The sequence below is a fragment of the Pithys albifrons genome, chromosome 24 (genome assembly GCF_047495875.1).
Source record: "Pithys albifrons albifrons isolate INPA30051 chromosome 24, PitAlb_v1, whole genome shotgun sequence".
Classification (NCBI taxonomy): Eukaryota; Metazoa; Chordata; class Aves; order Passeriformes; family Thamnophilidae; genus Pithys; species Pithys albifrons.
This window is the reverse complement of record NC_092481.1, coordinates 4,016,804-4,029,251: the sequence shown is the minus strand read 5'-3', so window position 1 is coordinate 4,029,251 and position 12,448 is coordinate 4,016,804. Positions and strand designations below refer to the sequence as shown.

General features: G+C 54.3%; 1 protein-coding gene across 1 annotated transcript; it reads right to left on the bottom strand.

The window, feature by feature from the left end:
* Nucleotides 1-1,016: 1,016 nt before the first annotated feature.
* TENT5B (terminal nucleotidyltransferase 5B) lies at nt 1,017-8,849 on the bottom strand. Its single transcript, XM_071576766.1, has 2 exons — nt 8,404-8,849; nt 1,017-4,546 (listed from the first exon to the last, which is right to left on the bottom strand). The coding sequence occupies exons 1-2, from the start codon at nt 8,566-8,568 to the stop codon at nt 3,527-3,529; spliced, it is 1,185 nt and encodes a 394-aa protein (XP_071432867.1). The 5' UTR covers nt 8,569-8,849; the 3' UTR covers nt 1,017-3,526.
* Between the last annotated feature and the right edge of the window lie 3,599 nt (nt 8,850-12,448).

The following is a 12,448-nucleotide window of genomic DNA, read 5'->3' as shown; positions in this document are numbered from 1 at the left end:
GGACCAGACACCCACACTGAAGACAGCTGATGGTCTAAGATACTTTAGAGCTGCTTCCATCCATGAGAGACACTCAGGGAAGGCAGCAGACTGTGCTGGGTTTGTGCCAGAAAGAGGGAAACATCTCTAGACGCAGCAGGTTTGGAGAGAAATCAGCTCTGCAAAGGCAGAGCCCCACTTGGGCAGGCAACAGGGCCTCCCACAGTGCCAGTCCAGCAAGAACATCCCAGCCCTGTTGTCAGAGGGAAGCTTTGGCCCCAGACTGGAAAAATTTGGAGATGCAGAGCCAGCAAGTTGGTCCCAAAGAGGGACTGGCACATCATCAGCTCCATTGTTGCAGTGGAACCAGAACTGCCTGTAGCTTGACAAGGGGAAGTGAAACTTCATCTTGGGCTGGAGGGCAGCCAGGGCTGGAGGAGCCTGTACCCAGCTGCCAGCCATTCCACGGGAATCTGGCCTGAACAGCAGCAGAACTGAGCTTTTTTGGGAGATAAACCTTCCAGAGCCTCTCAGCCTCCCCTTTTCCAAGAGGAACCACTCTGCAGGTGGATCAGCTACACACACTGTCCAAGCCTTAACTACTGAAACCACATTCTGCTGTTCACAACCACCAGCAGGGAATGATGCTGTGGAAAACCAGCAGGGAGAGTGTCCCAGTGCCATTCCCACAGCGGGGACCTCAGAATCACCTCAGGCCACCCTCCCCCCTCCAGCAACACAAGGAGCACCAGGAAAAGGGAAGATGCACAACACTAAAGAACAGTGTTATAAATAGAAACCTCCCTCAGCTGTAGGAGTGACCTGCCAACAGCTACACAATTCCTGGGATTTGTAGCTGCTTCAGAGTGAGGGATGGAGCAGCCTGATGCACAAGGAGCATCTGGGCAGATCCAGAACCAGGATCTCAGGTCACTCCTTTCGAGGTCACCAGTTGGTTCTGAGCCTGGTTTTTGGTGGGAGCAGAGTCATCTCATCACCACACTCCCCAGATGGACAAGCAAATAAAAATAACCCAACAGATTTGAATACACTGTATTTATTTGTAACAGATTCTAAAGAATCTAGTGAGTCTATGTCAAGCCCATTGCATGACAAGTGATACAGGTGTAGGAAAAAAAAGACATTTAAAACAAAACAAAAAAAATATCAAGTGCCATTCAAGCTACTGGAATCTTCCAATTGCCCCCTCACAGGAGGCAGCACAGTATCACTGCAAGGTCTAGAAAAAGTCAGATTCAACCCATTCACAAGAGTCCCACCACACACACTCTGTAAATCAAAAGTGCAATCTCAATGGGAAGCCGCCCTGTCTCGCTGTTGGCTGCAGGGAATCTTTTTGGACACCTCAAAGGGAAGGAGGGAATCTCAGTTTATGTGTCTGTGGGGAGCAGCAGCCTGTAAAAAAACTTGCTACATGGCAACTATGTTCCATCTGAAGTTTAAAATGCAAGAGAAAAAACAGCACCTCCCCTTGAAGCCACCAAGGTGGCTCACTCAGGCTCCCAAAGCAGCCCTTCCACCAGCTTTACCTTGCACTGGAAAATCTCAAGCTCCCACCACTGAGGCTCTGGGGAGTTGTGGGGCTGCAGCAGAGCAGACATAACAGCCTTGGCCATGAAGGCAGAGCTGTCCTGCAGGGAGGCAGCTAAAAAACCTGTAATAACCACATTGTTAGTGACACTTGTTCAGCTCTGACTGGAGAGGGAGCAAAGCTGGACCAGTTTCAACTGGGTTAGTCCATGTTAAGCACAAGAGCCACCCCCCCACCCCTTACTCCCAACTCCACATCACCCTCACCCCAAGAAAGGTACCAATCTGGCTAAACACATTCCAAGGATCTAGTCTTTATTTAGAGCATTCAATCTGCCCAGCTATTACAGTTTTGTCACAAAAAAAAAACCAAAAAAAAAAGCCCCACAAGTTATTAAAGATACTTGGAGTACATCAGCCTGGGAGGGAGCACCACAGAGGCCGTGGAGTTCCCAGAGCAGCATCCCTAGGGAATGCCCACTGCCTGCCCACCTCTCCCTCCATGCAGAGTTAAATCTGAGATGTTCCATGGGCACAGCAATGCAGGCACCTCCATGAAAAACTTCTGTGCTCCAGACACCCAACAGCCTCAAAGCCACACTGGGCTGAGAGAGCCAAACCCTCAAAGCACAGGAGGGTCTGTTTAGAAGACAATTTAATTTCCCCCCTAAGGCCAACTGACTTTGCCCCCCTCCAAGCTCCATTTCTAGCTAGAGAATGAATTTAAAATGCTAATGGAATCACATAGCTGGGAATAGGCTGCTTTGGAAGACAGGACCTGCCCAAGGGAAGGTGTCCAGCCTGGAAGAACTCTGCCCACCTCCTTGGAGGACAGACTCCAGCAACAGTTGGAAATAACTGAGTAGTGAAAGGTTTGTGCTTCAAAGGACAAGTCTCATCTTCCCTGATAACCCAGCTGGCCTCTGGCTTTGTGCATTAAAACCACACTGCATGCCAAAAAACCAAAATAAAAATAGGAAGAGCAGCATTTCAAATTTCCCTAGAAAATAGAGGATTAGGTATGGCAGCCTGGGGCAGGCTCCTGGACAGATCATCTGCCTCCTCGGTCAGGAACACTACTATATTTTGGCACTGCAGACTTGGGAGCTTGAAGAAATCCATATTCAGGTTCCTGCTGTCTTTTTTCCAGAAAGATCTGCACAGCATTTTCCACCATGCACTCCCCCCCTCCCCAGCATTCCCAGCTTTAGGCATTTACACATAGCCATTCCATTATCTCCCTGGTTTATGAAGCCCCACTTTGACAGCTCTTTGCTCCAACTGGTCCTTCACAGGCAGCAAGTCATGCAAAAAAAACCCCTCAGCGACACAGAACCTGCTCTGGCCTCAGCCAGGTTACTAGAAATGATCTTACGACCCTCCCCACCCCACAACAGAAACATTTTTCCTCTTCAGACATTCCCCACTCAAGCTCTTGGGACATCAGCCCCTGCAAAAATAATAAAGGTTTACAGTACAGTTGTGTTTATATTGTTACAGGCACTTAAACAGGATTCTTTGGTCCTTCAAAGGAATTAGCCACTCAGGCTTCTGTCGGCAGAAACCACGAGTTTGCACACCCATAACACCTCCTGCACTAAAAAAGAAACACAATTCAGATCCATTTCAGGGCAGTGCAGCTCTACCTTAGTAATTCTACAGTCTCCCCTCACACACCCCCACCCACCCCATTGCCTCCAGAATTCCATAAGCAAATCTTCCCGTAAACGTCAGAGTCATCTCATTTCCATAACACTGCACTTCCCATCACAGTGTACAGCAGACAGGTCTTGCTCCAACAACCCCAGGAACAAGACACTCAAGCAAGAGTCCAGGAAGTTTCCTTTTGTTGCAGTTCTAAGAAGGTTGTTTGGGTTTTTTTTGTAGTTTTTTTGGGGTTTTTTGTTTGTTTTTTTTTTGTCCCCCATCCCACCCTCCCACAACCCACCAAGGCAAGGAAATACCTTGGAGAACAGACCCTGGAGTTTGTCCTGGCTCAGTTACAGGGAAGCCACGTTGGGTAAGACTGATTGCAAGGCAGGAAGGGCTGCACGTGGGTGACATAGTAGTTGAAGTTTATTTCACTGACATAAGGGGCTGGCTGGTAGTAGCAGGTAACGTTTGTGACGGTGGGGATGATGTTCTGCTCAGCCAGGACCCTCACAGCCAGCATGGCAATGAGGTTCAGGGTCTGCCTCCTCTCGTGTCCCATGAGGCAGACCGTGCTCTCATTGACCACCCTGTGGAGGGTCATCAAATAGTCATATCTGTTGCTCTCCATCCCAACAAAGTGGCTCTGGAGGTAACATTCCAGCTTCCTCAGCTGCTCGCCGATGTCAGAGAAGTCTATGAAAAACCTGGAGCACATGTACCTCTGTAGTGCCTTCATATCCACTTCTGATTTGGGCTTAAACCCCCTGACCAGGAGGTTGCAGTACTTCAGGAGCCCCCCGCCTCGGATCTCCTCCGGGTTCCTGGTGGCGATGACCCTGTTCCGGAGGTGGTCCATGGCCTCCTCGAAGTCCCCGTACATGCTCTCCCCGGTGACCGTGGGGTGGAAGTTCTCAGCCATGGGGTTCTCAGAGCACTCCCCAAACAGCAGGAGCGAGTCCAGGATGATCTGGAAGGAGTCCACACTGAACTCGAACTGCCTCCGGAGAGAGTCCACGAATTTGAGCTCCACGTTCTTCCCGCTGTTGTTGGAGAGCGAGATGAGGCTCCAGCGGTCGGTCTCGTTGCACACCTTCACCAGCTTCTGCACATAGGCCTCCTTCAGGGTCATGGGGGTGATCTTGTCCTTGTTGACGCCTTCAGGGAGGAAGTCGAGCAGGCAATCCATGACCACGTCTTTAACGAGCTGGAAAACATCTTCGGTCTTCAGATCCACACCGAAAATGAGGTCCAGGTCTTTGTACCCCAAGCCACTGTCTTGATGCAGGACGTGACTGGCTGCTGAGCCATTCAACCTGACGTTGTGGACCGTGATTCCTTTCTTCTCCAGGCGACTGCGGACAACCTGAGAGACAAAGACAGGCAGTGAGAGGCAAGAAGGGATCCTTGGAGCAGCCTGGTGACAGCAGGATTCACTCCCTGGGCTTATATGGGTCACTCCAGTGCAAGACAGTGAAATAAAAAGCTAATCCATCAGAAATAGGTCACTTTGGAAAGCATCCAGAGTCCTGCCAGCAGCTGGGGGTGGCTCTCCTTTACTTATTTCCTCGCATTAGAGGGATCTGACTGCACAGGATGAGCTGTTCTGCTTCCAGCACAGTGTCTGCTCTCCCTCCCACACTGAAGGGGAGAGGTCCCCTGACCCCATTTTTTGGGGTGGTCTCTGCCCCCTTCACCCCCTCACAGTCCCAGCCATCAAGCCAAGACCAGCAGACCCCAAAGTGACCCCAACCAGGAGGCAGCAGCAGCACAGCCTGCAGCAGTCCCTGTGCATTTAATCAGGGTGGCTCACTCCTTTTAGCCATCCCCTTCAGCCTGTCAAGATTCATTAAAGGCAAATCAAGATGCCAGAACTGCTCAAAAGCCCCAGCCAGGCGTATGCAAGTTCATGTCCCAACTAGTAAGTGTATCCTAACAATTTCCAGTGTGTCAGAGCTTCGTGCTGAGCTTGGCAGGCTATCAAGCACAAGAGGCAGCTTTCATCTTACGGGTGTTACTCCAGTGATTTTAATGCTGCCTGCTCAGTCCTGGCACACCCACCAGTCCCTCCAAAGCTTTGTTCATTTAGAGGAAAGCTGAATCACCTGCCTGATTACTTAACAAGCAGGAGGCTAAAATAACCCCCAAGACCATAAAATAAACTCTCTGGACATCAGCTTATAATTTGAGTTTAACTCAGCTCAAAGATCCCAGGAAGATTAAGTCTGCATCTTCCAGCAGAAGCTCTTCCCACCTCTCATCCTGCTTTCATGTTGCTCTCCAGCAATTACCCATTTTCCTGGGAATCCCAACTAACCAGCCTGGAGCAAGGCTATGGCTTGAAAGAGCCAAAGCTTGGGACACAGATGGACAAATTGTACCACCAAGAGCCAGTCCAACCGGGCCCTTCAGCCCTGGGAGGCTGCCCTACTTTGAGAGGCCCCACAAATTTGGGGTTATGGCCACACAGAATCTGAGTTTTAATTCAGAACTTTATCCCAAGGGCCAAACCCTCTTCTTAGTTGAGCAGACAGCTCTGGGGGAGATTAGAGCACTGCAGTTCTGGTCTCAGCAGCTGTAAAACTGCTCCTCCAGAGGTTTGGTTTAGAAAGAAGAACATAAAAAAGTGAAGAACTGCAGCACGAAACCCTCATTATGTCACAGACCACTCGGCAACCAAACTAAGGGCCACAAGCAAATTCTGCTGCCTCTGCAAAAAAAAATATCTCAGGGCAACCCCATGGATGTTTGTGCACTTAGAGGTTGTTGAGGCTCACGATGCAGCTTTCCTGCTGGTGTTTCCCCTTTCTCTCTGACAGGAGCCATCCCTGCTCAGGCCAGAAACACGCCTGGGCTCCCTGCCAAGCCAGTGGTGACAGTCACATGTCAGCCAACAGTTAACCAGGGAGCTATTCACCATCACAATTCCCAGGTCTCCACCAGCACATCCCATCCACCCGGTGAAAAAAGTTGTTTTCTATGTCAGATAATTTGAAAAGAATTCGCCTACTCCTAGAAGAGACACAGGGTTAATGTCCCAGATTGAACAAACATGATGCAGGGGAGCTCCTGGTCTGTGTTTGGTGCCAATTGGAGTCACTCTCCCGCGGCACAGCTCCAGCACTACTCCTGGAGTGAAGAGTTTCATGCTATTAGGCTTAGAGAGACAAGATATAGGTCACATAAGTGTTAGATGCAGAGCCAGGCCAAGTGCTTGGTGAAGATCTCGTTCCAGATTAATTTCCTAACCCCAGAGAACATCTCCTTAACTCCTTTCTGAGCACAGCTCAGGACCTGTGGCATTCCAGACCCATAAGTTTGATCTTCCCAGCTCTGTCCCTGTGAAATGTATTCAGAAAACAGGGGGAAAGTCCAACAGCTCGAGTCAGCTTTGTCCCACATCAGTCCAGAAAGCTCCAACCTGCAGAGCAGCCCCTTGCCATCCCCTGGGAGCTCCCCAGGCAGTGGGTTCAGGGCTGCATTTTTTCCCCAGAGGGTTGGATATTTCCAGGGTTAGGCAGCTGCTGACCTGCTTCCCAAAACAGCACCTCACCTTCCGTGTGGTTGGGATAATTGACTCTGACAGCCAGGCCGGAGCAAATCCTGCTGCGTCCTGACCTGCTGCTTCCCACCTCCCACAACAACAACAACAGGATAAATAACTGCCTTTTGGGTTACTTGTTCCAGCTTAGTCAGCCCTAAACACAGGGTCTGCCAGCACGGCCGGGCACAATTACAGCCCTCAGTTATTCCATGTTTGAAGTTGCTACTGGCAACATCCTTTTGGGCAGCTCCGACACGGAATCGCCGCAGTTTTTGTGCAACCAGAGTGGAATAACTGATGGAATATCTGATGCTGCCCAAGCCAAGGGCAGCGTCCTGCCTGCAAATCTCATCTGTCATTCAGCTTAAAGCTCCAGCAGCCAAAACTCGGCTCTTCTGCCCCCAACAGATGCGGCAGGAAGAACTCGAGGAATTTCAAACCATTCCTACGGCCCGAGCCTTTCAAATGTCACCTTCCCATCTTCCAGGCTTAACTCGAACTATTTCTCAAGCAGCCGAGGCTCCGAAATCCCGGTTATTGTGAAAGCCAGTTGGGTTTTAGCGCCGTGAATAGGCTTTTTAATTAGAAGCCAACATGCCCGATTTTACATTTGATGAGTCATTACTGAGGAATGAAGTCGCCTCCCAAACATGAATATGCATCAGCTCATTCGAACGACATTGTTAGTTTAATATTAAACACAGTTATTACTTGATGGTTAAACTAACAGGAGCTCGTGGAGTCTCGGGCAGGCTCTGGAGGATTCTCCAGTGTCCCGAGAAATCAAAGGACACGGACATTTGATCCGACATCTGAATTAATAAATGCCTCTTCCAACGCAAGCCCAACATGTCCACCAGCACGAAGCCATTTCGTGGAAGCAGCTCCAAAAAAAAAAAAAGCCACTTTTGCATCAGCCACACACATTTCACAGCTCTCAGGGCACCAAATTAACTCAAAAAGAGGAGGAACAACCTAAGATGGGAGGAAGCTGAGCGGGATCTGTGGCACAAGGGATGGGGCATGGATTTTAAAGGCATGCGAGTTTTCCAGGAGGATCCTTCCAGCTTTAGACATTCCTGCAGTGGAATGAATTCCTGGCAGCCCCACTGAGACCCTCAGGATGGGGAAGTGGGGCCCGGTGAGTGCACAGCACCCCCAGGATGATGGGGGCCAGACCCCCCTCCAGCCTTTACCCATCCTGGAGCACCCAGGCCAGGCTGGACAGAGCCTGGAGCGCCCTGGCCCAGGGAAGGTGTCCCTGCCCATGGCAGGGGGCTCGGAACGAGATGGTGTCCCCAAATCCCAAGGGACAAGCAGCAGCGCTCAGACAACACCCTGAGACACACAGTGGGATTTCTGGGGTTGTGCTGAGCAGACCCGGGGGTGCGATGGACGATCCTTGGCGGTCACCGCCAGCTGAAGGTATTCATGATATTTAAAAGGCACTTTGCAACCCAAAGCCTCCCACGGTTCTACGATCCCCGAGCCGGCGGGGGGAGGCCGAGGGTGCCCGGGCGGGCTGGCCCAGGGCCCGACGGGACGATTAATGTCACCTCAGCACTTTTATTTTCTCCCTGACCCACGCTGGAACGGGGCAGAGTCCAACGGGGCGACCGCGCACGGCCCGTACCCCCCCATAACCCACCCCAGCACCCCCCCAGCCCCTCGGCGCTCACCTGCACGATGGTTCGGGGCCGCACGGACAGCGTGGGGAAGTTTCCCCGGCCGTGGATGGGCACGGCCTCCCCCAGGATCTGGTCCAGCCGCTGCACCTGCTCCCACGACAGGACACTGAAGCGGCTCCCGCCGGCCCCCGCCACCTCCTCCGCCGCCTCCAGCATCTCCCACCCCCCCGACAAAACAAACCCCACCGCCGGAAAAACGAGCCGCTCACCCGGAAACAGCCCGGAGACCAGCGCGGCGGGGGCAGCGGGAGGAAAATTTAAAACCAGGGAGGAAAGGCCAAAAAAAAAAAATAAAGAAAGAAGCAATCCCCGCAGCGCAAGAGGCGCTGGCGAAGGGGTGGGCCCGCGGGGCGCGGCGGGAGGCGCGGTCGGTGCCCGCACAGGGACTCGCAGCGACCCGAACCGGCCCGTCCGTCGCGCCCCGCCCGCCACCGGCCCCGCCGAGCGCTGCGCCCGCCCGCGCCGCGCCGCGCCTCTTATAGCCCCCGCCCGCGCCCCATTGGCCCGCCCCGCCGCCAATCGCCGCCCGAGCGCCGCGCCGGGACGGGGAGCGCGGTGAGCCCGCAGCCAATCGGAGAGGAGGGGCGGGGACAAGGACAAGGGGAGGGGCTGGCGTGGAGCCCCGCCCCTACGGCGCGCGGGAATCCCGGCGCTGATTGGTCGGGACGGGGCGCGCGCTGAAGGGACACCCCATTGATGCTCTTTGATACCCCATTGATGCCCTTTGATGCTCCTTGATACCTCACCGATGTCCTTTGATACCTCACTGATGTCCTTTGATACCCCACTGATGTCCTTTTACACCCCATTGATGCCGTTTGATCCCCCATTGATGCTGTTTGATATCCCATTGATGGCCTTTGATGTTCTTTGATACCCCATTGATGCCCTTTGATACCCCACTGATGGCCTTTGATACCCCACTGATGTCCTTTGATACCCCACTGATGGCCTTTGATAACCCACTGGTGGCCTTTGATGCTCTTTGATACCCCATCAGTATTCTTTGGTACCCCACTGAGGTTCTTTGATACCCCATCAGTATTCTTTGGTACCCCATTGATGCCCTTTGATACCCTTCGATCCCACCCCATGCCCATTGATGCCTCTTTGAGCCCCTTTGATGCCCCATTGATGCTCTTTGATGTCGCATTGCTCTTCATTGATGGTTATTGATGCCCCACATCCTGGTGCCCCATTGATGCCTCATGATCCAACGCCCCATTGATGCCCAGCAGACTGGTACCCCATGGATTCTCCATGCCCAGCAGCATCCCTAGGGACCCCCTGCAGAGCTTTGGCACCCTGGAGACACAGGGTGACACCGTGGGGTGACACCCCAGGTGACATCCCAGAGTGATGGAGCTCTCCCAGCCCCAGGAGTTCCACCCCAGCCCTAAATCCCAGTGCGTGGCTGCGCTGCCAGCCAAGCCACCACCTCCTCCTGGGGCCAGATGTGTCCCCAGCCACGGGCAGCCCATTTCCTTTCATTCCAGCAATTCCCATCCCTTTAAAGAGCTCATTTCTCCGCAGCATTTCCCCCTGCAGACATTCCCAGCAGGCGCCTCCCCGCTGAGCTGGTGCCCGATGCCCCACGGACCCATGGATGGATGGGCACAACTCCAGGCTCTGCTGCTGCAGCTGCTGCTCCCTTTCCTCATTCCTGCTTGGAGCTGGGATACATCCTTAAAAGCCACAAGCCCTGCTGGGAGATAAGCCTGGTTTTATTTTTGCACCCTCACAGGGTTTTATTGCAAGAGCTCCCCTGAAAACCCCCAGCCTCCCACCCTGGGGCTTTGCAGAACTATTCCAAGCTGCAAAGTCTGTCTCCAAAGCCAAGGCCTCTCCTGAATCCCAGGGGTTTGTTGCTGGAAGCTGGAGTTGGCAGCAGAAAGAGTAACTGAGTGATGAGGCATTTGGGGGGAATGGGACCGTTTAGGAGCATCCACAGCTGAGAGTGGAGGGGAGAAGAGGCACAGGGTGTCTGAGCACTGACCACTTCCGAAATCCTTCCCATTCCCTGATGTACTGGCAGCCTAGGTGGTCCCACAGGGGCTGGAGGTCCCTCTGCTGGGGTTCCCATGGGGTCTGGAGTCTCTGCCGGGGTCCCCACTTGGGGATGCTCCTCCTGCCTCGGTGTTTTGCTTTCTGGTTTCCACCTGTGTCATCCCATGACTCCACCAGGCATCTCCATCGGGACTAAAAGCTGCTCCTGGTTACTCCCCACGAGTCTCTGAACAGCAGCACAGGAGGAGGGGAGCGCTGCTGGAAAGTGATTTTCCAAGGAACTTGTTTATAAAAATCAGGCAGCTGCCTCCCATTGCAAAATCCTTTTGATGCTGCCGGCAGCACAGCTGGATCGGGAAGGGTTTCCCAAGATTCTGAGAGGGGCCAAATGGGTGTAGGGATTGGGATCCATCCAGTTAGGGGGATTCAGCAGGAGGAAGGGCTGACTGGGGGCTGAGCATCCCTCAGGCAGGGCGGTTTGGGGGACCCCACCAGCCACAACATCCCTGGGTGATGCGGCAGGATGTGGCCGTGGAGCTGATGGGGTGGACCAGGCACTGCAGATCCTTGGGGGATGAGCCGGTGGATGAGCTGGGATATCCAGGCTAGCGCGCCCCGGCCGAGAGGGACAGGCTGCTGCTGGCTCGGGAGAAAACACCGGCCCATTAAAAAGAGCTGACGCGCTCCGGCAGGACTGGCTGAGCTGCTCGTTAACATCCATCACCAAACGATTATCCCGGAGAGCCGCCGGCAGCGGACCCAGCGCTGGGAATGGCACCCGGGCCGTTTCCTTCCAGCTCAGCAGAGCCAGCTCGGGCTTTATTCGTTTGTTTTGTTGGCAATTAAGGAATAATCATCGTCTTGGGGTGAAACGCGGGCGGGTTCTGCCTCCCGGGTGGTGGTACGAGGGTGGCAAAGCAGCTTTGGGAAGGTGTGGGTGGGACGCGGGCTGGGCAGGGGGTCGGGGGGTCGGGATGCCATGGCCCCTCTTGTCCCATGGATGTGGCGTTGGCAGCATCCTGAGGACACCGGGAAATCACCTGGGCTGGAGCCGGAACCTGCCCCGGCGTGTGCGTGGGGAGGAGGAGGGGTCTCCCTGAATACCAGGCATTTCCAGGGGCATGGAAAGGAGCAGGTGCTGCCAGGGAGGCAGAGGTGGAGCCCCCTCCCACCTGAGCTGAGCCCAGAGGGGCGCTGGGAACCTTTGGCAGCCCAGTGTGCCCGTGGTGGGCTGGTTATGAGGTAACTGGGGGAAAAAAGGGCTGCAAGAGCCGGGCGAGCGGGTCAGGGGGTGAAAGCTCAGCCTGGAGGTGAAGAGACCTCGCGAACTCCCTGACTCGCGTGGGACCGGCTCCGAAGCACTCGGCATTAGGGAGGGTGTGTGCCAACTCCCTGAGCAAGCAGGAGGGACCAAGCCCTTCTCCCGGAGCCACCAACGTCACCCAGCGTCGCCCCGGGGGAGCAGCAGTGCTCCCTGTCGGGGTGGGGGCGTTCCTCCTGCCCCGCTCCCACGGCAGCCGCCCTGGCACTGCCGCCCTGCTCACGTCAGCCGTGTCCCCGGCTGTCCCCGCCAACAACGGGCTGTCCCCACGCACACGGCAGCTGTGCAGGGCATGGTTGCACCACGCACACACACAGCTGTCCCCCTGCACACACACAGCTGTCCCCATTCGGACAGGAGCTGTCCCCATACGAACAGGAGCTGTCTCCACACAGATGTCAGCTGTCCCCACGCAGACACGAGCTGTTCCCACGCACACTCACAGCTGTCCCCACACAGACCCAAACTGTCCCCACACAGACCCAAACTGTCCCCACACAGACACAAACTGTCCCCACACAGACCCAAACTGTCCCCACACAGACACAAGCTGCCCACACACAGACAGGAGCTGTCCCCATACACACACAAACTGTCCCCACGCAGACACGAGCTGTCCCCACAGGCACACACACAGCTGTCCCCACACAGACACAAACTGTCCCCACACAGACAGGAGCTGTCCCTATACACACACAAACTGTTCCC